Here is a 24,551-nt window from a genome sequence, read left to right on the forward strand (position 1 = left end):
ACTTTTCAAGGGCATGGACTGGTTAATTTTTCAACAGCAAATCGACTCAAGTTCTGCAAAATTAAAAATCCACTAAGACACACTGTCAAGCTATCTAAATTATGGAAAAATCACACAAAAAGGGAAAAACAAAGGTCTGGTCATGAGAAAGACAGTGTTAGACCCTCTCCTTACATGGTCTCATGCAAAGTAGGGATATAACAGCAGCAAACAAGCCAAAAATCTAAAGAGAGTTATTTAGTCAGTCTTCAGCAAAGACTGACTAAATAAAATGGAAAACCCTATGTACAATTACCTGGAACATATTAGCACCTTTATTCTGTAATTCATAATTTATCAAGTAATCCTGAAGGAGTTCCTCAAGAATTTTTCTGCCAGATATGTTTTGTTGGACCAGAACAGCTAACTGAGGAATTTTTCAAGACCACATTGGAAATGTGCTACTAAAGAAAGATCATAAAGACAGTAAATAAACACTATCACCTTGTTACTTATGAACTCAGGACATAAATCTCCTGATTTAGAGCAGGGATAGAACCTGAATCTGGATCTGCTTTACCCTGCAGATCTTCCTTCACCATCAAGTTAAACAAAGTCACACTGTCTCTCTGGATTGGTGAATATTTCATAAGTGGCAGAATAGCCTCAAGCAGAAGACAGACAGACTCCAAACCCAATAGCAAAGACTCTGGCTTGATTTATGTTAAATTTAGGTTCAAGAATCATTTCTGTTATCACTCAAAAAAGGGATCTCAGCCTCCTAAAGGAGATGCATCCTTCACGTTTCCTCACAAAAGGCACCTAAAATGTGACTTTAACTATGAGACAGTTTGAACAGAGATCTTGAAAGCACATAATTTCTTATGGAACAAGACCACACATGTTTGATTGCAAATGCTCCTTCAGTCTCCCTGCTCAGGAAAGCAAACTTTTCATGCTGAAATGCACCATAGGAAAGCAAAGAGCACTGAGGTCACCATGACTGCATTAAGTTTGAAGGCAGAAAAAACTAACATCACCCCCTTAATTAGGGTTGCCATATGGTCAAATTTCTGCTTTCATGTTTCCTTTCTTGAGCTCAAATTTTGACTGGCTGGCAAGGGAGGAATACAAAATGCATCAAGGTTTACCATATGGGCCCTGGTCTCCTGTGCATCACACATGTCAGAGATATGACATATCAAAGACACCATGCCCACCATGCAAAGGCTACATGGCCTATCAGCTACTATTTCCTTCCACAAATTCCCAGAAGAAACCATGGGAGCCCTACCAAGCATCTTCCATTTTCCTACCACATAGAAATGCAAACCATATGCTTCAAAGTTTGCGGAAGCAACAACTGCTGCTCTCCAGAACTGAGTGTCAACCTGGTTTACTCTCCTCTGCTTGTACACAAACATCTCATCCAAGCTGCAAATAACCCTCTGTGAACCTGAAAACTTCAGTGATCCAGGCCTGGACCCTTGCACATGTTGGTGTTCGGGGTCCTTAGCAGATCTTTCATCTGAGAATTAAGCACCAAAAAAAGAAATTGCCGGGTCTGAATCTCATTTCCCATTTAACAACCGAGGGAGTTGATAATCCCAGTCTAAAAATAGGCAATTCATGCTCAGAACACCCTTGGCAGATAGGAATTATCAGCATCCTGATTTCAAATGTGAGAAAAATAGAAGATATTAATCTAGATGAACTAGGACTGCAGGCCAAGTCTCCTGAGGGTCAAAGCAGCACTGAAATCCCCCCATGTTTTCACTGTGAGCTGCAGCCATGGCTCGGCTTGACAATCAATGAGACATAAAAATCCAGCCTCTACACTTCTTTCCATCCAAAAAAAGCAACATTATTTCAATTTCCAATAAGAAGGAAAATGGTTTATTGGATTGTCCTTCCAGTATCCAAAAAAAAAAAAAAATTATTTTGCATATAGAAGTTTCAGCCCTAGAGACGTCCACAGTGAAATGCATTTCTCTCTGGCAGACAGCACAACACAGCAACTCCTGACATGAAATGAACTCTAAGATAACACCTGACAAAAAGGGGACTTTAAGTAAAAAGAATGCAATTATCCCAATGGGAGTTGCTCCAGGACACCTGCGTTAACCCACCTGCCAAAAGTGTTTTGAACTCTTTAATGGTTACAGATGATAAGAAAAGTTATAATGAGAGTCTGTGAGGCAACACCTGCAAAGTGAAATATTTTTAAGAAAAATGCTTCAGATACAGAGAGGGAAGTAATTAAAAACCCAAACAAAAACATGCACCACTGTCTTTGTTTTCACCCAAGCTGAACTTCCCCTGGAATTGAATCGCTGGCTCACTGGGGCAGCTGGCTGACATCCTGAGCCACGAACAGGAAAAGCTTGTCTGGGAAATCTGCACAAAACTCAGCCTTGTTTGTTTGGAAAGGAGCCACAAGTAAACAGACACACAGAGACACAGACTAAGGTCTGCAACACAGACAGCTAGGGAATAGGATTGGGTGATAAAGGACCAAAATCCTCCTGCTGACTTTGCCTCAGTCAGGAATGGCAGGTCCATGAGGCCAGGAGGGAAATCCAGAGCAGAGAAAATTCTCAATGGGACAGACCAGGTTAGGGAACATTTATATAAACAGAATGCACAGAAGTCCCTGGACGCTGAGGCAGTTGGCTTACATAATTGTGAGACCACTCTTTTATCTTTGAAAGGTCATGGCAATTCAGGGAGGCTCCTCAGGGCTGGAGGAAAGCAAATGTGGCTTATGTCTCCAATAATGGCAAAGAGGAGGACACCAGGAATTACAGGTCAGTCTGCCTCACCTTGATCCTTGGGAAGATGCAGCAAAATCTCCTGGAAACCATTTCCAACCATACAAAGGATAGAAATGTGACTGGCACGAGTCAGCACATCCTTCTAAGATGAGATGACGGGTTTGATGGATGAGGAGAAAGCAGGGGATCTGTTTATCTTTTTTTTTTTTTAGCAAGCCTTTTGACACTGTCTCCCACAAGATCTTTGCTGACAAGCTGATGAAGTACAGACTAGATACATGGGCAGCAAGGTGGACTGAAAATTGACTGAACTGCTGGACTTAAAGGTTGTGAACAGTGATACAAAGTCCAGCTGGAGGCAATTCACTCGTGGTGTATCCCAAGGGTCAGCACTGGTCTGATACTGTTCAATATTAACAACCTAGAAGATGGGACAAAGTGAATCCTCAGCAAGTTTGCAGATGACACAAAGCTGAGAGGAGTTCTGATACACAAGAGGGTTGTGCTGCCACCAGCAGGACCTCAGCAGGTTGAAGGAATGGACCAGGAACCGCCACAGGAGCCTCATCCAGTTTAATAAATGGAAAAATCCTGCAGCCAGGGAGGAAACATCTCATGCACCAATTGACTGAAGATCAGCTGGGAAGCAGCTTAGCAGAAGAAGATCTGAGTATCCTGGAGAACAGCAAGGCAAACAAGACCCAGCTATGTGTCCTTGCAGCATCCTGGGTGGCACCAGAAAGAACAAGAAGGATGAGGAGCTGCCCAGCACATGGGACACACATCAGCAGTGCTGGGTCCAGGCTGGGCAAGAGTGTGCAAGACATGGACAGAGTGAGCCCAGTGGAGCAATGTGCAGATGATTCAGGGATTTGAACATCTGGCATCCAAGGAAAGGCTGAGAGAGCTGGGACTGCTCAGTCTGGAGAAGACTCACATGGAATCTTACCAGTGACCATAAATATTTGATGCGAGAGAGCAAGACAAGAGATTCTTCTCTGTACTGTCCAGTGATAGAACAAGAGGCAAAAGGCACAAAATGAAATAGAAAAAAATATCCTTTCAAAAAAACTTTTTTTCAGTTGTACAGGTGATCAAATACTGCAGCAGGTTTCCCAGAGAGGCTCTGGAACCTCCACCCTTTGAGACTAAGGGTAGGTTTAGATTATCTATGAAAAAAGAAATGCTTTACTGTGAGGGAGTTAAGACGCCCTCTGGTTGCCCAGAAGACTTGTGAGTACCACATCCCTGGAAGTGTTCAAGGCCAGGTTGGCTGGGGCTTGGAGCAACCTGGGATAGTAGAAGGTGTCCCTGCCCATGGCAGAGAGGTGGAATGAAATTATCTTTAAGATCCCTTCCAACCCAAACCGTTCTGTGATTCAAACCCAAACTGGACACAATCCTGGGCCATCTCCTCCAACTGACCCTGCTCTGACTAGACAAGCTCCTGAGATCATCTCCATCCTCTTCTACACTGCAGAAGATTTGAATTACTCTTAGTATAACACTACATGCAACTGCAAACAGTGCAAAATATCCTAAAAGACTACTTTGCAAAATCAGGCTGTATGAGATATTCATGTACAAAAATCCTTTTTTCATCATCATATGCTTCAGTCTGTACAGCAAAAAATACTAAGCTGCATGTAAGGCTCTACTTTGAAATATACAGAAACTAAATATCTGGGGAGCAAGGAGTTAGAGCAAAACAGAAATGTGATCATTTGCCTCTAATTTAAAGTGCATCTTCAGTAGACTTAATGAAATCAGGACAGAACAAGCTCAAGATGACAAAATTACTTAAGAAAGCACCATTATGAAGGTATTTTTTTTGACTAGTAAGTAATGACACTCTTGAGGACATCATAGCTATTTTGGAGAGTGAAAGTTTGGGAAAGTAGCCATCTCTGCTCTGCAGGAGCCTTTGACTCCAACCAAGTCACCTGATTTCAGTAAGAATTGGGTGGGACCACAGCAACACAGTGCAACTTTGCAAGCTGTGATGATCCAGTCCTAAAGACTACAACAAGAGCCAAATACGTTTAGAGCTGAAGACCTTGAAGACAGCTAATTTACATTTTGAGATTGTACAATTGAGATAACTTTCTGTCCCGTTATAAGCAGGGAACTCTTCATCAGTTTCAAGGTCCTCATACATTTCACCAGAAAAACAAGTGGCACATCCCAGCATGCATAATACTATGGTTTTTAAGTGAGTTAAAAGGACAGAATATGCATAAAGGACATGACTAAATTAATTTTCAGAATCTCCTGACTTCACGTGCCTGGTATTTAACACTGTGATAACTCCAGGGGGGAGAGTGGTCTGTAACTTTGTGAGGAGGAGACAAAAAAAAGCGCTTGGACGCGGCACGGAAACAGACGGACGGACACATTTCCTTGCCACGCTCCCTAGAAGCCCTGCAGGCTTCATCAGCTCTACTTGTAAGGCCTTTGAAGTGTGGCTGTTGCACAGCTTGTAAGTCCCTTCCTCTGGAGCTCAGAGCTTGTGGTGTTATAAGCTACTTAAGCTCCTTAGTCCAGATCTAAGCAAACAGCTTGACGCACTTACAAGCTTCACTCCCTCTTATTCTGAAGATGTTAAGCTGCTTAGCTTACTGTCTTCAACTTTCAAATTCCTACAACCAAATCCTACCCATATACCATGAATCTGCCTTTTTTAGCCTGATTCTCCTCTCTGCTCAGGATTCTGTATTTCTTTTGCCAAGTCACCAGTAGAACAAAGTGTTCTTTTATAGCTTAGTTCTTCCAAAGTCATAGCCAATACCTGAATGCCCATTGCTTGGGTAACTACCACTCTGCATTTCCAGTATCCACAGATTACTGTATATCAACCATACTCACCTGTTCTAACATAGCTCTTTCCATTAATAAAGTCTGTCAAATATTTCAGTTAGTATTTTTTTTTAAATCCTCCGTTCTGGTATAACACTCTCTTCATTTTCACTACAAACTTCTGTTTCAGTAGGAACTACAGAAACTTTTGGAAAAAACTCTACTTATACATAAAAGTTGCGTTCAATCCAAATCAAACTGGTATCAAACTACCAGGATTTACAATTAAGAATCTTACAAGAGAATCCTTAAACTTAAAAGAATAGTAAGGTTGGCACAAATGGACATGACACATTTTCTAGGTCTGTAATCATTAAAACTTTGTATCTATAAATAAAAGATAGGACAGACATTAATAAATCTTAACAAGTAACCACAAAGAAGATACAATTCCATTTTAATCATAGCATGAAAATAAGCTACTGAGCCAAGTGTGGAAGTGCTGTTATATTGACACTGGAAATGTAAAAAATAAGATAGAAAGGCTTAAAATGCCTAGTTTCCACTGAGGATATTGATAGAAGCAACACACTGGTGAAAGGCAGGCAATCATTACATGCTGTAAAATAAAAGAACAAATTATATTGCAAAGATATAGGAAAACCACAGCAGTGAGTGTTGCTATACACTAATGAAAACCTGCAGCCAGAGCAGACAAAGCAGTTATTTGTACTGACTTGTAACATAATCCATATGGTCTGAATATCACATCAATACCAGGACCATACAACAGCCTCCTTGCCCAGGATGATGGCAATCATCAAAACTCACACAAAGAGATCTCACAGACTGCCTGGACAGGAAACACAGGAACCACAGCACACTACAGTTATCCCTATATTAGGATAAACTAAGAAATTAATAAATATTAGGCTAAACATCATGCTCATATCTGCTTTACGCTACAACTTCTCGAGAACCCTAGGAAAAAAAAGCCCCATGCAACTCAACTTAAGCACAAAATCCGTGGGTTCAGGAGGTCAACAAGGGATGTTTAGAACAAATCATATGTTACCCAAGCAAAAGTTGTGTGCAAATGGATTGCCCAGTTTATATAATGTTACCTGTGGAAAGTAGAAATGCTTTCCACAAGCATAAATTTCCAACAGGTATTTAGATGAGGTCCTTCACCAAAGTTTCTTGTAGAAAGAAGGCTGCCACAGGACAAGAATGGGAGTGGTCTCACAAATTAATAATCTTTTTTTTTAAAGACATGACACAAAAGATAGAAGTGATCAGTTTTCACAGCTGCTAGTGAAAAGTAACTTGGGAAAAAGCAGAGAATTAGACACCAAACCCAGCACTGAAGAGACCTAAATTTGCACACCCAACAAGCTCTGAAGTATTATCTTTGAATAAAGCATGGTAAATTTTTTAAATTTCATGCAAATACCAAATCAATACACAAAAATGGAAAAAGCAAGTACATTAAAAACTTTTATAAAAAGAATAAAGCTATAAACAGCAGTTTGCCACCAGTTAACTAAAAGTTGAGTCTCTGTTTGAATACTCAGTGCAGCACCACTCTTACATCTCAAAAAGAATGTAGGGGAAATGCAAACAATATAGAGAGACACAAAAAGGCTGATCAAAGGTGGGACACAGCTTCCAACCAGACTTAAGTCCTGATGACAATTATTCAGCCAAGAAAAGAAATGGCTGAGGGGATACCAGGAGGCAGCCAGCAGAGCACAGGAAGTCAGAGAGAATAAATACAGAATAACTATTCTCTGTTTCTCATAGTACAAATCCTACCAAGGTGCAAATCAATTTATCAGGTGACATGTTTAACACAAACAAAAAATAGGGACATCTCACACAAAGCACAGCTCAGGTGAAGCTCTCAGTGCCGTAGGATACCATGGGTGCCAAAAACCTACATGCTTTTAAAAAGTAATTAAAGAAATCATGGGGAGAATGTCCATCAACAACGGTTACATAAAAAAACTGAGCTTTAGGAAGTTGTTAAGCTACAGACCAGGAGGATGTTCAAGCCTTGCATGTGTGGTAGAGACTGACCACTGTCAAAGGAAGACTTTGGCTTAGCTGTGCCTTCAGTCTGACTCAGAATAACCATTTTTGTCACAAACAGCAAAATGATTTCATCTCCGAGCACTCTTGAAAGAGCCTCTCCTTAATTCTCTTTTGAACAAAAGCCTGCAAATCAGGTCAAGCCAGAGGTGATCCAAAAGACGTTTCAGCTGGGAAGACACAGCTTGCACAATTTTCCTTTCCCTGTCACAAAATACATTGAAGTATTTTACATTGGATGTTTAAAAAATTCACTATCAAACCAACAAATAACGCACCTTCAAATCTTGCAAAGAAATATTTGATTCTACCAGCCCCAAAAGTCCAAGTGCAGCCATTCCCCTCCTCAATAATTTTGTTTTAAAAGCTATAAAAAGACAAAAGTCTTACAACCTTAATTATATTTATCATAATTCTGGAGATTGCAACAATCTTGACCTTTTTATCCACGTGCTAATGCAACTTCACATTAATCTTCTCTGTTTAGCAGGAGTTATCAAATGCCATATAGCATGTAAACTACATCTTGATTGCTGAGAAAACATCTCTTTGCCAAACATTATTTAGGCAGGCACTGAAGTTTCATTGACTTGAGAAGTGCCTAAGCACCTTCTTGCATCAGAAATATCTGATCCTGACAGCACTGAGCCAGCTGGAGTCAAAACTCTGGACTTCAACCCCAAAACTTCAGTCCATAATATCCCACCCAAAGGGTGGCTGGTCAAGATGCTGTTTGCCTTCTTCCACCATCACGAAGGGTAGAACCCAGTGCAGATAGAAGAGAAAGCATTCTCTATTTGTCAGAAACAATTAAACTTGTCACTGGCTTTCTGTAAAACTCAAAAGCCATCTGGGAAAAGAGCAGCATGTCTCCACATCTTGTGAGTGACAAGGTCAGAGCACCCCTCACTCCCTTGGCTGCATCTCCATCACTGACTCTGTTCATCATGCTGTAAATTAATCCATAAAAATTTGGAAGGAGTAGCTACTGTAATTAGCTCTACCTGTCCAAAGAAGGCAAAATGAGATGGGGTGGCAGCTGAGGGATCCAACTGGCTCACAGCTGCAGAGTGGCAGAACTAGGTCAATACACCAACTTTATTCAGGAGGAGGACAACATAAAATTAGCCTTGTTGTGTTACATTTCCCAGACAAGGGTTCAAGATCTTCAGTTAACAAGAGATCACTAATAAAATGTTTTATAGTTATACTCCTCCCTGTGATTTTTTTTTTATATGTCCCATCAGAAACTCTCCTCTATCAGTTTATGGACATTGTCTCACCTTTTTCTGCTGTGTACTTCAGACAAGAGCACATCAACAAGCTGCCCTTAGTCCCCTGCCTAAAGCCTCCTGCTCTTCAGGCTGAGCAAGCCCAGCTCCTCCAGCCACAAGGCATTTTGGTGGCTTCCCACTGCACTTGGTCCAATATGACAACAAATTTCTTACATTAAGGGGCCCCAAACAAGGCACAGCTCTCCAGATATCATCTTCTGGGCTGCTGGATAAAGGACAATAATTCTTCTCCCTCACAACTGCCTGGCTGTGCTTCTGTTGGTACAGCCTGCATGTTCTCAGCCTTTCTTGCTGCAAGAACAGCACTGCTGGCTCATTTTTAGCTGGACTCCCACATCCTTTTCAGCTGAGCTTCCCCCCAGATTCTTATCAAGGCAGGGAGTCTATGTGCCCCAGGTGCAAGACTTGACATTTTTCCTTGTTGAATTTGATGAGGCTCCCAACAGACCATTCCTCTGTTTAACATGCAACTTGCATGATTTATTCAAGTCACAAGCATGAGCTTCTCATCACCACAGCAGAGGATAAGCCTGGAGCTAGAGCTGAATGTGTAAGACAGGATTAGGTGTACACTGGATGGAGAAGTGTGTTGCACAGTTCACCTCTTTGGCCTTTTCTCATTATACCACAAGACCTCTCTCAGTGTTTGTATTCACAGTGTCTGACACGCTGGGGGTCTCACTGCTGAAACTTCTGTGTTCTAAGAGACTCACCTCCCTGTTTGAGGGATTTCTGTCAGGCATTGCTAAGCACACACACTAATTCACAAATGACACAACTTGTTTTTCTCATTGGCTTTCAGGAGGAGGTGAAAAATTCAAGTTAGGAACTTAGAAAACTGCTTTATAACATGCTTAAACCCAAGTAGCATCATTAGTATCAACAAGTCAACGAAATGACAATGTCTGTATTTAAGTCTAGGTTCACAAACAAGATTTTTTTTTTTAATTGGACAGAATAGAGGTAAAGCCCATTTTTATGAAGATATGTACATTTTCTTCTAAAGGTGGTTCCTTAAGTCACAGCTGCAATTGAAGTGTAGGGAAGCTTACACAGCTATTGGCTCCACAGAACCTATTCTGCAACTAAAGAAGCAGCTGAATTTCCACCAACAATCCTGCAGGAAGTGTGTTCCCTCTTGGTTTTGTTTGCCTTCTAGCTTTTCTGTGAACTTTGAAAACATCTCAGGAGCGGCCATCTGAACTTGTAATGGCAAATAAAAGAATACAGGAGACCTCCACAATTAAGTGTGAGTGAGAAGCTGCCACTACACTGTCAAGTCAAGAACTGCATGTATTTGTATTCATGTAAACCCATGGATACTTATGGGTACCAACCAAATGTGTCTCAAGGTAAAGTAATTTCTGCTGCCAAGATCAGAATAGCAGGGATACATGTGTAATTTTAAAAGCAGTTTCAGAATATTTGAAGACTGCCTTTCCACCAAAATAAACATCCCCAAATAACTTCCAGTGACTGTTTACTAAAATTATTGGTAACATTCATACACCTGGGGCATTTCCTTCGCAACATTGTCAAGACTAACACATCAGATAACTGCTGTGCTTGCAACCTAGAAGCACTTGGGCATTTCATGCATGAGCAGCACTAGGTCAGGAAGAGGTTAATGTGTGGAAACAAAATGGATTTGGCAAGAAGGAAGAGGAAGAAACAGTGTGCTTCAGCAGAAGAATATGACATTTCAGCATATGAGGATATGAAAACATCAGCTATTTTCTTTCTAGGCAACAAGGGATGTGCACCACTATATGCTCCATATCTTGGCAAACTGAGCATTACAATTTTCAGAGAACATGGAAGGGAACAACAGAATAATTTCTCAATACAGTGTGGGATTTGGATGAGCTGGTATCCACTAAGGATCTGGAAATGTCCTTTTTATTTCAGTCACAAAATAATTTGAAACATTGCGGGGAGGAAACAGTTATTCCCTTCCTGCTCTGTGGCTGAACCTAAATCAAGACCTGAAGTGTCAATTTACCCTCTAGAATCTTTTGTAGCAGTTTAATTTACTTTTGCTCCAATGTAATCCTGGTGTCACCTTACTGTTTAATATTGAAAGCTATTGACAAAGAAAATGCTGATTCATGAAAGTGAGATTTTGCTCTAATGTATTCATGTGAAAACAAATGAGCCTCTACTGCTACATGGTTCTTCCTCTTGCTCACATTTCATTTCAGCCCTGATAGAATTTCAGATGGGGTGAGTGAATCCTTCACAAATGCTGCAGCAAGTTTTTCTCAGCTGTGGGCCAACAAACAAACTGGAACAGCTGCCCAGGGAGGTCATGGAGTCTCTCTCCCTGGAGACATTCCAAACCCACCTGGACACATTCCTGTGTCACCTGCTCCAGGTGACCCTGTCTTGGCATGGGAGTCAGACTGGGTGATCTCCAGAGGTCCCTTCCAACCCAAACAGTTGTGCAATTTTGTGAACAAATTTGATTTCAAAGAAAAGCCTCACATCTAGTGCAATAAAAATGCTCCTTGTAGTATAAAAGGGCACAACCACTTACAGACTGAAGCAGAGCTGTCTCTGAACTTACAGAAGCTGTTTATCTTGCTTCTTCCTTATTCATACAGCACGTTCTGCTTCATAGATACATATTTGCTGAGGCTTAATCCTGATTAAGATTTATATTCTAATCCAGCACTACTTATCCTCACTATTCATAGCAGCTGCACTATTCATAACCCAGTGCTTTCATTGATACTGAATTGCAGGAGGAAGCAGCACAAGCTCCTGTTGTGCACCATGGTCAAACCTTAAAGGTCAACACCAACCACGTTTCCTCTCTGCCAATGCTTCCAGGGTTTCTCCATAACTCATTCCCATTTAACAGTTTGCATTGAAAATAACCACTGCTTGCTCTGCCTGGGTGCTGAGATCCTCATTTTTTGCAGGTTGCTGGTGCCACACCATTCCATTCAGTTCAAGTACAAGATGATGCCATGGAAACACGGTTCTAGAAGGCCAGAGGATCATTCTGGAAGTCTAGTTATCCCCTGACAGCAGTGTGGCAAAAAGGCTCCTAAGCCTGGGAGAAGAATCTAAAAACATTTATGTGAGAGCATATTCAAAAATCTTCAAGAGGAATAGGCGAAGCAATGTCAGCCTCAAAACCACAAGGGATCTCCTGGAAGGTAAAGCTCTGTCTCCAACCCAGAAAATCCTCTCTACACACCACCACTGTGAGGAGACACTCTCCAGCTGCCACCACCCTCAGCAGCAATGCCAGCATAACATCCAGGAGGTTTTCCAGCCAGAATGGTCTCATTTCTATTCCCAAGACAGATCAGAGATGACCATGGGAATCAAGTGGGATGAACACGCTACACTGAAAGATAAAAGCATTTCAGAGATTCATTCTGCAGCCACACTCCATGGATTTGTGCAATGAGGAGCATTGGAGGAAACCAAGAAAGGGAAGCATTTTGCTAATTGTATGGTAGCAGTTATTGAGCATTCAAATGCACAAAACAAAGCAACATGGCAAAATATCCTTAGGGTCCTCATCATGATGCAGAAAATGGGGGAATTTTAATTCTTTCCAGTAGTAAATCATCATGGTGTCTTTTAGTGACTTCACAGAACCCTTTGAATGGCTCTGGATGCAGGATGATTCAGAATTCTGAGAAACTGAAACAAGAGGGGGAGGACAGAGACAATATGGGAAAAGGACTGAGTTTCAATATTTGGAGTACAGTGGGCAACAATTTCTCTGGTAACTGGGAAGAAGGCTCACAAAATATGCTCAGTTCTAAATGTCTTGTCCTGCTCTGCCACACACTCCTGGTGTAGACATGAACATAACAAACAACTAAATTCCAGCACTGGAACCCCATCTCCCAAAGCCATTTAGCACTTTGAACACACTAGCTATACCCACCACATTAGGCTAATATACAGCAGCAACCACTTCACAAGCCTCTATCCAACAGTTATTCTGCCAGGAAAAGATTAACCATGGACTGAAAGTGAATCAGTTGTACCTGCATGGTTATGGAGCTATTTGCACTGCTTACCTCATACACTGGGAGAAAGAAAAGATCTGTGTACAGAGAAACCAGAGCAACTGCTGCAAACATCAGCTGTCACCACTGCTCTGCCAGCATCCTGCCTGCATGCATTCCCAAATGCAACAGTGCTTTCCAGAAGGTTGAAAAGCAGTCATGAGGTCTCATGGTTTTTGTCTCCACACCCTGCTGCCAATGCAGAGCAGAGGAAGTGTGGCAGCACATTTCTCTCCCTCTCAGGATTTTTCATAGAGGTGCACAGAGAGACAGAAAGAGAAAACAATTTCTATTTCTGCTCCTTGTTTTTCTTACGTGGAATGTGTTTGGAGAATTGTTTACTTGGAGTGAGTGCTTAATTGGATTCTGGTGAGGATTGTTTGAGCCTGATGGCCAATCCAACCCACCTGGGGCTGGACTCTTGAGAGAGGGTCACAAGTTGTCTTAGAGATATAGTTAGAACAAGTAGGTTTCTAGTTTTTACTATCTTCCTTTATCTAGTATATTAATGTATTTTAGCACAATTATAATAAATAAATCATTCAGCCTTCTGAATTGAGTCAGACATCCTCATCTCTTCCCATTGGGTTTGCCTGCATTTGCACAAAGCAGCTCCTCCACTTGGGCTGGACACGTGCCTTGACACCACCAGAATAAATTGAACTGAGGAGCACACTGAGCTGAAAGGATTTTTTTATCACTAATACTGACAAAGCTAAACAGCACTTTCTGCATGGGGGCTCAACAGGACAGGCAAGTTCTTTCACAGTGTATAATAATGATTTTTCTCTCAGCTCTGGAGAGCACCTGAGAAGCCCCAGCACCTGATGCAGAGGCACAAGCCTGGCACAGCTCAGGAATGTGGGTCCCACCACATGTGCCCTGCTTGCCCAGTCACACAGCCAGACCTGCCCCTGGCTATGCTGTCCTCTCCCCACGTGGGACTGTCACAGGGTAGCCACAGGCAGCTGGTGTGCTCCATTTCATCCTCCTGAACAGCTTCTGAGGAAAACAGCAGCTTAAAAATGAAAAATGAGCTTTTGCACAGGCAAGTACCTTGGCTCTGCACAAAGCAGGCAAGCCCAAAATGGCACACACACTTTCCTCTTTCCTCCCTGGATTTCTACTGATTCCTGTCAGTGTTTTATAAATACAAAAATTATTTTAAAAATATAAACCAAAGGATAAAGAACAACTTGGATCAATCCAGTTCTGATATGTGGAGGCACGCTTCATTTATTTTGGATGTTTTAATCATAGAGAGAGATATATCATGTGAAACAAGCATTTTCCTTGCTAGCTACCAGTATTTAAAGTTAGCAAAGCAGAAGCCACTGAACATTTATTCAGGTGAACTCATGTATGTAATGGAGTTGCTTCAGCAGCTCTCCCTCGCTCCTGGGCCTCCTGTGACTGTGCTACCTACATTTATCTTCCTCTGATGATCACAGCTGGGCAGGATTTTCCAACTTTAAACCAGAAAGCCTTGAAGCCTGCATTACACACAGTGCTAACAGCCCAGACAAAGAGGCAAGAGCAGCAAGAGGTTTATTGTAATAGTGGTATTTTCCAAGCTCTTATCGAAAAAAGCATTTAATCTAATGTATTACACTTAATGAAGAGTCAGGAACTTGTACTGCAAATAACAGATCAGATATAATTGGAATTTGCTCCGCACCACTAGCCTACATATATCAATAAAAACAATAACCACATCGGATTTTGGGCTCACTTCATTTGCATTTCTTAATTTAGTGTTTAACTAATTTAACAATAGTAATGATTTAATTCAAATTACAATCTAAAGAAAATAATTTTAAAAAGCCATTAAAGATTTCATTAAGTTCCATCTAAATTAATATTAGGTTTCTTCATATTTTCAGTAAATGATTTTTTTCTCTCACCACTGAAACAAACATGAAGTTTCCTTTGTGCAGTGAAGCTTTAGACAAACCTTGTTAGATTTATTGGTATTATTTCAAGCAATTAATTAATATACATTAGAGTTATTTAGAGGAAAAGCACAAAAAAGGCAGGAAAATGGATGAAGCTGTTTTTAAAACACTGCACTCAACTTAGGTAATTGTTCTTTGAGCCTATTATGTGAAGCTCTTAAGTGCATGCCATCCCTTAGATCACTTTTTTTATAATTTTTCGGCATTGCAACAAAGCATCAGATGCACGTGATTATTAAAGGAGTTATTACATGCAGTTTACTTATAAACCGAGTTCCACATTTTCCTATAGCTATGCCAGCAATTTCTTATTCTAATTTGTCATGCTTAAAAAACAATGGTTTCAGATGTTCACCTACATTTCAGTGGGTACCAAGCCTTTGTGTTCAAAAAATTAAGTAGCCCATATGAGCTTTGTATCACTTTCTCTGCAGTAAAACTGTTCATTTGCAGGTAACCGTAAGTCATTTAACTAGAAGTGCACTTAATTTGAAGAGATTAGTCAAGCAGCTCTTCACTTCTACATTTCTATTGCTATTATAATTAGAACTACTTCAAAATAACAAAAAGTTCATTTTTGACCAGAATAAACACAGGAAAAAAAATATCAAGAGCACCTTAAATTAAGTGAATGGATGTTTTTGAAAATAGCCTTCAAAATTCTTCAAGCTCCTTGACCAGTGACCGCCTCCATTCCAATACTACTCAAAGGGCTGCTGCTACACAGGATAAAATATATAGCATTTCTGTATGTTTTAAGCTTCCCACCAAGAAAATGGCTATGTGCAGATAAATTCTGACATCTACCCTGCTCAGTAACAGATGTTGGCAAGGGAGAGGGAAGGAGCTGAGTGACCACTCCTGGAAACACAAATAAGGCAGCCAGGGTTGTGCTGAAATGGAGTCCCCAGCATGTGGATACTTCCAGGGTACAAAGCCCTCTACCAACAAAGCCCATATTTGAAATGCAGCAAAAGTGATACTAAGCTGCTGAAAATAAGGTAAGAATAATGTGAGAGAAGATGCTAAACAATGGAGTACTTTGGCAAGACAGACAAACCCACTGAAACTTTGGCCACCAACTTTAGAAATTGAACATGTTCACAACTCAGTTCACTTGTTAGTGTTATTGCAAAAGTGGAAATAGAAAAAGTTTACATTTGAGAAAGATGCAGCTGATTTCTACAACCAGGAGTTAATTGAACTTTCACCCACCAGAACTTCTGAAAATGTCTAATAAGTATGCATTTCAGAAGAATTCACGGAAATAGGCACAACCAGAGGTGAAGCATGAGGTGCTAAGCCACAGTTTAGGAACATTTCAGATAAATACTGACAAGTGAAATTATCTGCAGTAGAGGTATCCTCTAAAGAACTAATTCACTTTGAGACACTATGAAAAATAAAACCATTACAAACCTACCCTATGCTTGTATGTATATTCATACTTTTTTTAATTTCAAATTTCCAGCTTTCAGAGATTTCTTGGCTTTTCTTATTAATCTTCAGACATTGTGAAATGGAACACAAATACTTAAAAACCAACAGAAGTGGTAGAGAAGTGGCTGTTTTTAAACTCACTTTCTACTTGTGTAGTAATTGATGTACAATGCTCAGCAGGTACTCCTGAGTTTAGTTTTACTTTGTCAGATGATGTACAATCACTAACTGCAGTCAGAAAAAGAATTGCAGATTTAAACAAACTTTCTTTGTGTTCTTTTATCCATTCTTTGGATTTTCCAGCTAGGAAAGTTATAGCACTGACAAGCTGGAGGCCACTGCAAGACACCGTCAAGTCCAGTCTTTTGAACATCAAAGAGAAAAGTTATATCACTGTCCAGAAGCTGGGATCTTAATTCTGTGGATGCTCTAATCTCACTCTTCCACACACCCAATTTTCTTCCTTGGGTTGGTCCTGTCACTGATCCCAAATTCCAGCCTCCAAGTGCAAAGATAACACATTTCTGTTCTTACCTCAGAGAGAGAACTGGAGAAGAACACACTGCACTTGAAGGTTATTTTCCATTAACTTTCCACCTTCTACACTTGGACTAAACTGAGATTTTACACTTGGACTAAACTGAAGTTGTGAAAGCCTTGAGGCTGAGACCTGTCATTTTACATGCCCCACACACATCTGTGCTAGTGCATAAATTAGACATACCACATACAGGTTAAATAACGTTATAGTTTAAAGAATACCCTACATGTGTGTTCTGGAAAGCCACAGGCCAGAAATAAGAAAAATAAAGTTGCCCAAATTAATTTCTCATGTCTGAAGAGAATTGAAGTTATGCAAGTAGAAAGCAAAATAACTCTTGTCCACAATTGTGTGAACTTTACTTGGCTCTTACTTAAGCAAGAAATGTGGGAGGTGGTTGGCTAGTCTTTTCTGGAGATAATCTGGGTAAGCACTGAGTAGCTGTCCTCTGGAAATCAAAGTCTAGATGGAAACAAAGCTATAGATATGCAAAATTGTTTTTGAATTTTAGGCAGTAATCTCTTTTAAGTAAGGGAAAATTACCGTGCCTAATCTCATACAGCAATCACAGCTAAAAATCACTATGTGCAGGCAAGTAGAGGAAGCAGGGAAAGAATGGCTTGTCTAGTAGGAACCTCTGTTAACACTGAAAACTTCAAGTGTTGGTTGATGCAGCTGAAAGCATTGAGACACTCAATGCTCAGGAGTGATGCATAACCTGAGATGTGTAAAAGAAGCTGAATAACCTTAAACCAGGAAAAAAAAGGAAAAACAGCTGGAAAGACTAGGAAAGTCTTGGAAGAGCTGATTAGAGTTCACTAACAGGACTGTCACATTTGAACAACAAAAAGGAAAATACAGGAGCACCAGGAGAAAGATTTTAAAGTAATAAATATGTAGCATTTCACTAAGTGTCAACCAAGGTAAATGTAGTATTTTACAATATGAATGATTGTGAAAACAGAGCTTCATTTATAGTGATACCAGAAGCTGCTATGGGTATAAATTATTACTACACAGCAATGTTATATAGCTGTGAATCAGATTAACTTCTTTTTCTTACAGATACCCATGTGTCTGAGGTGGAATGGACAACTCTCATCATTTAAACTCACTCTTCTGTAACATAAATGATCTCTTTAGACCAATACACCTGGTTTTAGGAGGAAAAAAAAAATCCTGTTCTTAAAACTGCCAGTGCTAAAGAATTCACTACACCACTGTCAATTGCTGCAGTTTGATTTCAGTTTCTGTTAAAAATCTGCACCTTCCTTGTCATTTGAGGTTTGCCTGCTTTCAGCTTCCAGTTATTGAACCATAATGTTTCTGTCTGTAAGGCCCAAGAGTCCCATACTATCAAGTTTCCTTTCCCCAAGAAGGCAGTTATAGACTGCAGTCATGTCATTCCCTTGCTAATCTAATTGGATTTAAAACTGTAGATCAGTCTCAAAAAACAAGCAATAAAAGGAGATTTAGTAGATAACCCAACTGATCTCCAGGCCCCCAGCTTCCAGAAATCCACGAAGCTCTAACAAACCCAGCAAACTGACAGCTTGACTATTTTCCTGAGTACTGCCTGAACAGTACAGCCACTGACAGAGCCATAAACAATATCTCCTAAGATCAGGGCACAGGAATTGAACCATTTACATACTTGGTCTTTTGCTGACCAAACATTAAACGCAATTGTTCAAAGAATGACAACATTTCATCATTCTGTCAGAAAAGAAAGACAGATAGTACCCTTCCCAATCTTTTTATTAACTCTTCAGATTTTCTGCCTTCGTTGTGTTTCCTGTATATGTATGACAACAATAAAGCAAAATAAAAGCAAGACAATAGCCACTGCATGATATATTCTAGAGCACGTAAGCAGCTTCCTTATAGCACATGAGGTAATTTCCTTCAGAGACATTTTATCTAACCCTTTAAAAAATTAGTTAAACTAATATTTTACTCTCCTGAGCCAAGTAATAATAAAAAGCCTTTTTTTTTTGTGAAATACTTGGTCAGGGAATTGGTAATGAGCTAACCAACCTTTCCAGATCACTGGCTTAAAACCAAGCCTTGCTTGATCATGCCTTGAAGGCTTAGCTACGTGATAAAAGTCTGATGCTCTGTGAAAAATAAAAGTGGATAGAGTCAAGTTCTTGGCAAGCTATTGCCCATCTCACATTGGCACCCTTATCAGGCAGAAGTTTCATCAGAAAATACAAATATCCTCTGTAGCAGAATGACTGGCTTATCTGGGAAGATCCTGCCTCTGATGAATTTCAAAGTACTTTTTGAGCCAACACTCCTCCCTCAAAAATATAGGTTTAAGATGTAATGGCAAGGCATTTCTGTTTGTACTGCATGCCAAGCAGCACACTCTGCCCCATCTCTGTTCTACATTTCAATCTGGCTGTTACTGCTATTCTCTATTGTTTCTAAAAGAAAACTTCAACCTGTCACTGTCCTTTAATAATTTTTAAAGTGTTTTCACAAGCTTGCTGAAGCAAAAGGTCCCTAACAAAGCCAGCACCCTCATGCTGCTGCTGAAACACCATCAGCACTCCCAGCAGCAAACAGCAAGAGACAAGCACGAAGCCAACACAACATTTTAGTATTGATTTCTCTAAGAAATTTAAATCCCACAGGGCATAAACATCAATTTAATCTGTATGCAACTACAAAATGGCCTCGCTCCCAGTGTTCCTTATTTCAGCCAAAACACTGCTACAACTGGAGTAAACACACACTCAGCAGTGCAGGCAAAGGCTGACAGAATGAGTATCCCCACACTCCCAATAATTCACAAGAGTTTTACAGAGCAAATCACAAAAGCCAGACAGTCAAGGACAACCACAAGAAGGAAAATCTATCTCACAGCTAGACACAAAGGCATCCCTGAAACATCCCAAAAACCAGTGGCATCCTGCCTTGCTAAGCAGGAGAGCCAATTCATCCTCCAATCCAACATTTGTTGGGGAGTAACAGCCTCAGGTCTCACGTTTGGGTTTCTGTGCCTCCATGTGACAACAGGAACAATGAAACACAACTGCTCCATGTTGTACTGACTGATAGTTTGGAACAAGGGAAGTGGTGGAGTCACTGTCCCTGGAAGTGGACAGGCATTTCATGAGATGTCTTAGTGGGCATGGTGGTGTTAGGTCAAATGTTGGATGTGAGGATCTTGGAGGTCTTTTCCAACCTCAATGATTCCTTGATTCTATTTTCTGAGCACCCCTGACTCCATCAGACTGCCTTCCCTGCAGGAAAAAAGCCACACATTACTGCTACACACAGCCTGCTGAGAGGAGCATCAGAAGAAAACACCACCTGAAGAAAAAGAAAATTTGTCACCTTGGAGTTTGCCCTCGTATAATCTTAAACTGAGTTTTCAGAAATGTAAATCCCACCTCTAATCCCTGAGAAATCAGGCCCAGCATGCTCTGACATTCCTCTTTTTCTTCTTAGCACTTCAGGACTGCTATTTTATTTCAAGAATGTACCCCATTGAAAGAGACCATTCTTACAGCAGAGCAAAGCCCCAAGCCTGGCAATGTCACCCCAGCCAGCACTTAAGGACCAATGTGGTCTCTAGAATTCAAGGCACCAACATTATTTGTGAGTAATAGATTTATGGATGTAAGAAACTATAATTTACACAATCACAGACACAGGGTTTTATGGACAAAGCCTGCACTCATAAAATGTGGCACCTTCTATCCACCTGCCCCTGCTGAGGCCAGTTAGGTGGCACAGTCAGATTCCTAAAGATATGAAGGTGACAGAGCAGCACATTGGGCAATTGGAGTATTTTGGACTCACTGATAGGCCTAAAAGCAAGATAGAAAGCCCTGTCTAAATTTAACAGCTTCAACACAGACCCCACCCCAGATAATCAGCCCTCATACATGGTTGGATTTATTAATTGCTGCAGCAGTCCCACAAAAGTTTACTTTACACAACTTTAGCACACACCTGATCCAACATGTATTGACTCAGGGCTCAGATTGCCATTGCCATGAAGGTTCCTAAACTCTAAAGAAGAATGTAATTTAAATATCTATTGACTACATGGGTGATCAACACAGAGTCCTTACCTGTGTGCTATTTGCCTTCAGCATATGTAACATACATCATGGCATATTTACATCACATTTCAGTAAGGTGGGCGATGGACTTTGCTCCCAAAATTAATAATTTTTTTGGGTCTTCACCAGGACAGCTTCACTAAGTCCAAGCAAGGACCATGGCAACATTCTCCAGTCAGTGTCAACTTTAGGATGAACTTTAGGATTGCTTGGTCAGGAACAGAAGCAACTCTGAAGTGATCATCAAGATTATTGAAGTATATACTGGCAGATCAGTCTGTACCACTGACAGCTTTATAGCTGCTGTGATCACCTCTGTCACCGAGCTGCAGGCACTGTCATTTCTCCACTAAGTTACCATGGTTTTGACTTCAGAGAGTCCCCTAACCCAGCAGCAAGAACAGCTGTGAGTCCAGCCTCTGAGCTGCAGTTGTGAGCTTGGCTTTCCAAGGGGGGTGGCTGCAAGCAGTAAAAGGAAGTGAAAAAATAGGTGTTTATGATACAATCAAAATTCAGGAAAATAAAGGCAGAACAGCAAGCCCTCTCCTTATCTTCACGAATCTCTGAATGGGAGGATGTAAACAACAGGCACAGACCAAACTTCACTTGTTTGTTTCTAGATTCAACACTCAGTCCACCCCTTAAGCACATAAGCAAAACAGGATACCGGGTGTTACTGAATGATTTCCTCTGAAACCTGATTGAGAAAGATTAGAGCAATTAGAACAGAGTGACACACACTTTGAAAGCCCTTAAATCACAATTAATGTAAGGTTTAACCTTTCTCCTAAGGATCAGTGGGTGACTGTGTGCCATTTTCAGAACAAGGCTGACATGTCCCAGCCTCAGAGACAAAAATTCATGAGACAGAATCCCCTGCCCTCTACTGGCACCAAAGCCACACTGAAATCTGAGCTTACGTCACAGGCAGCACACACAGCACCTGAGAAGCTGCTTTAAGGGGTATTTTAAATTATTACTTGTCATTTATATCAGATCTATAATGTGCTGGACACATACAACTGGGAACAAAAGCCCACATATAAAAAGCTCTTTCAGCATCGTTGCACTCCTTCCCACAGCACCAGCTAGACTGAGGATTCAAAACACTGCTCCTTGCAAGATAATATATTCATTAATTGGAAGCTAATTCTAAGGGATTATCTAATGTTTGTCATGTTCACAGTGCATAACCAAGAACTCTATATGGCAGGTTTTTATTTATTTGTTTGTTTTTACAAAATTCTCTCACGTACGCTGTTGCTTTTCTGATTACAGCCATCCAAACTGCATTTGGCCCAAGAACAGAAAGGCAGGTTCATAGCTGCCAAAATAATTTTCCAGCACCTTGGTGCCAGAGCTAGGGAAATTCTTAGCCAGGTTTCTGACTCATATGCACCGCTGTGACAGCAGCACACAAACCTCAGGGCACCCCAGCAAGGCATTTGATGTGACTGACCATGTCATGTTTATTTTTCACACATTGATTTATTGGGTGTCATCATAGAAACTTCCAGATCTTGTGACCAATTCTTACTGCATTCTCCCATCAGTGCAAACAACAGCAATAACAACAAAAAGCCAAGATTTACCCTGCTGTGATTATATTTCTGAATGTAAATCAGCTTGATTCCTGGAAATATCAAAGTAAATCCCCCATGTAGGCAAGGCCTAAGAGGAATTGAATAAACACAAGGGTCCCAACTGCATATTTAATCCAAAAAAAGAAATAAGCTTTTAAATCACATTAAAAGGAAGCAGGAAAAAAAAAAAAAAAAAGCCTGAAAACCAGCAGCTATTAAACAAGAGAAATTCTGCCAATGCTGGAGTAATTCCCACAATGCTCATCCATACCCTGAAACACATTGTGAACACACCCTGTTTTCAGAGCTGTCACACAACAAATGCAGATGTGAGCCTGCCATCACTACACAAACAACAGAGTATGACATTCAAACAATACCACTAAGGAGAAGTGGGAGATGCACATAGCCCACATTATGTACAGCAGTTCTTTTTTGAAGCAACTCATCTGTTAAGTTACCAAATAGCTAAAAGGCCCTAGGGATGCAACAAAACAAAAGTAGCTAATATTCCAAAGAATCCACAGGAATATAATACAATCACACCTGTCTCCTCTTCATTGTAGGCATCTACAGCATTTAAAAAATACTAATGAAGAATTCTTAAAACTTATTAAGCCACATCCTAAAACTATTTGGATTTTTGGCTGTCCTACTCAGCCTAAATATATTTACAGAAAATTTATCCCCATTTGTTCCTGTGTCAGGGTTGTCTGATATCTCAAATAGTTCTTCTCACACTCTGGTGCTTGTCTAACCCCTGACATTTACAGACTGCAAAAGTGTCCTCAGCCATGATCTTCCTAGGCTATATTAGCCAAGATTTTGGTGCAGCAGAATTTAAGAATGAAGGATGGATAAACAGGTATTTTAAACACAGTCTATTTGAAACTCCACCTATCTCCATAAATAACCTCCACAAATAAATACAGTTTCAACTATATAAGAAAATATATAACACAGAAAGCTTTACAGTGTAAATTTACGAGGTGGTGTTGACAAGCCTTATGATTTGTTCCAGTATTTCTGCATTTTCTCAGCTTTCAGCTCCTGGAGTTCTCTTAAAAATAAAAATATTCTGTCCTTCATGATTATTGATAAAAGCCTGGGGGCAGGAGTTAAGCAATGACTTGTAAAGGAGGAGGTCAGGATGTAAATAAAAATATTATGATTTTAAAAAATAAAATATTTATTAAAAGTCCTCCAGATGAGTTAATTCAGCATGTTTAAGATACCACTGGCTGATACACTGACAGAAAACATCAATAAAAATCTTACAGGCTTGCCTGTATTATTTTGTAGAATTGTACACATAGTAATGATTTGAACCCACTCCTCTAGATAAAATACTGGCTGACTTTGCTGTTCTAATGTGCTAAAAACTGTTCATACCATAAATTCTAGGAAGCCAGAACTCTGGCTTTCTGAATCACAAGACAGAGTAAGGGCTTCTGCCTTATTAACAGAAAACAGAGGTAAAGAAGTGTGTGACCAGCTTATGGCAGATGCAAGAACAGAACATAGATTTCAAGTTTTTTGAGTTACAGTCTTGTGCTTCCAGCAGAAGTCTGGTCTTCTTTCCATTTCACGAGCTAAGGCCAAACTGTTACTGGACAATGCAGTTCAAACAATGAAACAGCAAGAATACATGAAAAATAAGTCTTTTAAAGATAAACCTCCTTAGTCCTTCTAATGCTAAAATCTACAAAAACTTGCACCCAACACACCATCAATAATTTTTTCAAAGACCAAATTCAGAATTCACACCAGTTTCTGTATCCATCAGGCAGGACAGAGATCACAGCAGTGCCATTAGTTCTCATCATACTTACAGACTTTATATCCCAGCTTTTCAGCATGAATCCTCTTGGCCATGAACTGCCCTTCAATCAATGCTCGTATTTCTACTTCCTTTGGAAACCTTGAAACCTGTACCAAAGAGGGAATGAATTAACAACACCTTACCCAGCACACAGTGCCAAGC

The 24,551-nt window shown here is 40.4% G+C and overlaps 1 protein-coding gene across 3 annotated transcripts in view; it reads right to left on the bottom strand.

Moving 5' to 3' along the window:
* XYLB (xylulokinase) overlaps window positions 1–24,551 on the bottom strand; it is an 82,390-nt gene that overhangs the window by 31,565 nt on the left and 26,274 nt on the right. For all 3 annotated transcript variants that reach the window (XM_030264222.4, XM_072925302.1, XM_030264223.4), the window contains exon 15: window positions 24,400–24,496. In XM_030264222.4, the coding sequence (XP_030120082.4) occupies window positions 24,400–24,496 (97 nt within the window). The remainder of the gene's footprint in view (window positions 1–24,399; window positions 24,497–24,551) is intronic.

This window comes from Taeniopygia guttata, chromosome 2, assembly GCF_048771995.1.
Source record: "Taeniopygia guttata chromosome 2, bTaeGut7.mat, whole genome shotgun sequence".
In the NCBI taxonomy this organism is placed as follows: domain Eukaryota; kingdom Metazoa; phylum Chordata; class Aves; order Passeriformes; family Estrildidae; genus Taeniopygia; species Taeniopygia guttata.